General features: G+C 38.1%; 1 protein-coding gene across 5 annotated transcripts in view; it reads left to right on the plus strand.

Moving 5' to 3' along the window:
* The window catches only part of LOC122671764 (DNA (cytosine-5)-methyltransferase DRM2-like), a 17,692-nt gene extending 15,998 nt beyond the window's left edge, over nucleotides 1-1,694 (plus strand). For all 5 annotated transcript variants that reach the window (XM_043869181.1, XM_043869185.1, XM_043869180.1 and 2 more), the window contains exons 8-10: nucleotides 102-211; nucleotides 349-1,092; nucleotides 1,231-1,694. In XM_043869181.1, the coding sequence (XP_043725116.1) occupies nucleotides 102-211; nucleotides 349-1,092; nucleotides 1,231-1,662 (1,286 nt within the window). In that variant the 3' untranslated portion in view covers nucleotides 1,663-1,694. The remainder of the gene's footprint in view (nucleotides 1-101; nucleotides 212-348; nucleotides 1,093-1,230) is intronic.
* Nucleotides 1,695-3,343: the final 1,649 nt, after the last annotated feature.

A 3,343-nucleotide genomic window follows, 5' to 3' on the forward strand; every position in this document is an offset into this window, starting at 1 on the left:
ATATGCAATTATGCATACCTTTTTAATCCCTGTATTACAGCTTTATTTGCTGTTAACCATTTCCAGTGCTGCTTTTTTTAATCTACTTCAAACATTTGCAGGTCCAGACTCCTCAATTATGGAGCTGACTGATTTCATATCCGCTGCTCAAATGGCAAGGGAAGCTGATGCTCAAATGGGGGAGCGGCCTCGTTTACCTCCGGATGATCAGGTATCTTCATAACCCAATTCAAGATCTGGTGTATGGCACTCGTAGATCTATCTTGAAATACTTTTGAAAGTTACTACTCCCTCGTAAATCTGTGTGGAGTTTGTCATAAGGATACGACTTTTTACTTGTTTTCACAGCCAGGCCCAAGTCATAGCCAAATTGATCCTCGTAACAAGAAGAGGCAACTCTTTAATGATGAGAGGTGGGAAAGGAAAAGGCAAAGGGGGTGTGAAAAGAAAGTCCTGGATGATGATGAGGACACAGTTCGTCTTCCTAACCCAATGCTAGGATTTGGGGTCCCTGGCGAACCAGCACTCATGATTCATAGAACGCTTCCAGAAGCTGCCATTGGGTCACCATATTTCTATTATGAAAATGTGGCACTTGCTCCCAAAGGCGTTTGGAGAACGATTTCACGATTCTTATATGATATTGAGCCAGAGTTTGTTGATTCTCAGCATCTTTGTGCAACTGCAAGAAAGAGAGGCTATGTTCACAATCTCCCAATCCACAACAGACATCCTATTTTACCTCTTCAACCACGTACCATACATGAGGCACTTCCCTTAACAAGGAAATGGTGGCCCGCATGGGACCGAAGGACTAAGTTAAATTGCTTACAAACTTGTACCGCAAGTGCCAAGTTAACTGAGAGGATACGTAGGGCCCTTGAAGGCTGTGAAGGTGTTCCATCTCTAAAGGTCCAGAAGGAAATCCTTGATGAATGCCGAAAATGGAATCTTGTTTGGGTTGGAAGGAATAAGGTCGCACCTCTTGAGCCTGATGAGATTGAAATGTTACTAGGGTTTCCAAAGAACCACACTAGGGGCGGTGGGATTAGTAGAACTGAGAGACTTAAAGCATTGGGTAATTCATTTCAGGTTGGTTTTTCTTTAGTTTTGTCCATATATATCCTTGGTCTCCATGAATTTCCTTAATAAAAAGCTGGATTCACTTCGGGTGGAATTTTCTCTTGTATTCTATGAATTTCCTCATTGAAAAGGTGAACTTTGTCTCAGGTTGACACAGTGGCCTATCATCTCTCTGTCTTAAAGGATATTTTCCCAGGTGGAATCAACCTCTTGTCACTTTTTTCTGGAATTGGTGGTGCTGAAGTAGCATTACATCGGCTCGGTATCCCTTTGAAGAATGTTGTTTCAGTTGAAATTTCAGAAACTAGCAGAAATATTCTGAAGAGCTGGTGGGAGCAAACTAACCAGACAGGTAAACTGATTGACTTTCCAGATGTTCAACAATTGAATGGTGATAGATTAGAGCAGCTGATTAGCTCATTTGGTGGCTTCGATCTTATTGTTGGTGGGAGCCCATGCAACAACCTTTCGGGCAGTAACCGGGTGAGCAGAGATGGGCTTGAGGGCAAACATTCTTCTTTATTTTATGATTATTTTCGCATTCTAGACCTTGTGAAATGTATAATGGGGAAAGATTAGTGGTTATCAACTGTGATCTAATTAGCTTCAAACAATGTTTGACGAATTGGAATAGGATCGGGCGAATGCCTGATTTGAATGGGAATCGGGAGCACCCGATCCTGATTCCAGCCAATTTTTTAATCTTTTTTTTTTTTTTTTTCTCTTTTCAATCAGTGTTGAATCATGTTTGATCTTCATTTTTTTAGCCACTGTTTCTCTTTTTTAACTAGTAAAATAACAGATAATCAGTGGAATCTTTCCCAATTTCATTTCTAAGGTTTCAACCAATCCTGAGTCATTTCGTTTCCAAACCAGTAGGAATTGGAACCGGCTGGAACTGGTCCTGTACTCTTGAATCTTGACTTCAAATGGTTTTTGTAGTCTATTAACTTTTAAAATCTTTTTCAATAAAAAAAAAAAACAACTTTTATAAATCTTGACATTCTTGGTTTGAAGTTTGAACACTTGATGTGATGAGTTGCTCAAATCGAAGACGGAAAATCTTCTTGTCTGTTGCTATGGGATTAGAGTTTTGATTTTGGACACAACATGGTCGAGAACATCCATGTATATACATGCACGTCTGTTGTACTCCAATATTGCGCACTCTCCTATAGTTTTGATTTCTTTCGAAGTCTTGCCAGGAAACAAATCCTTCTTGATCGTGTGGCCCTTATGTAGACACGGGAGCATGCAAAATTATGACCTTGCTCCCATTGAATAAAAAATCTCATCTATGTTGATGCCCATATCTGCACACTCACTTTGGCCCCGTGGTGATGTAGGTGCCATGAGACCAGGCAGCTTTCTTTTTTTCGCCTTTGATCACTTTGGACAAGTTTGATATGGACTGAAATTTATTATTCGAGTAGGAATTTGGGATTCTACTTATTTACAAAATTTAGATCCTAATAACTGAACTGTCATGTAGTAATATTTGTGCTACCCAAGACCACCTTTCTATGTGGGCCGTTTAGGAAAGAGATGGCTAGTGGAACCAGTGGGTAGTAGCTACCATGTCCCTTTTAGTTTTTCAGAATAGCTAGGCATATAGAAGAGGACTGTGACTGTGAGTGGGTCATTGATGTTTCAATTCGATTCTTTCATTTGATAGGTTTTGTGTATACACTACTACTATGACAGCCATTGATTTAGTTTAGTTGCCTTTTTTTTTTTTGCATCAAAAATAAAAAAAAAAAGATTTAGTTGCTTTTTGTATTATTGCAAAAACCACCATAGGTCCGTGTATAAGAACGCAACTTTTATTGTCTTGTCACTGTCTTTCTTGGCTACAAAGATTGAAAACTGCCACCAAGTTCCATGGACCACTAGATCATGTCTTTCACTTAATTATGTACTTAATTATTTCTTCTTAATTAGTTTTTGAAGTAATTTTGATGTTAATTAGCTAGCATTGGTAACTTTCACATAATTTCTCAGATTTAGACTTAATTTGTTTAGGCTAAGACTTGGAGAGAAAGAGAGAGAGAGAGAGAGAGAGTTGAAATAGTAAACTATTATAATAATTTTCCATCTACCATCACCAATTTAGTGGTATGTGAATAAAGATTTTTATGAAATAATAATCTATGCTTTACAATTGGTAGGTATCAATGAAGATAATACAAAAAAATAAAAACAGATTCTGAAGTTGTTTTGATGTTTTTGTTTTACATGATTCGTAGGATGTTATTACACT

This window comes from Telopea speciosissima, chromosome 8 (genome assembly GCF_018873765.1).
Source record: "Telopea speciosissima isolate NSW1024214 ecotype Mountain lineage chromosome 8, Tspe_v1, whole genome shotgun sequence".
Taxonomy (NCBI): Eukaryota; Viridiplantae; Streptophyta; class Magnoliopsida; order Proteales; family Proteaceae; genus Telopea; species Telopea speciosissima.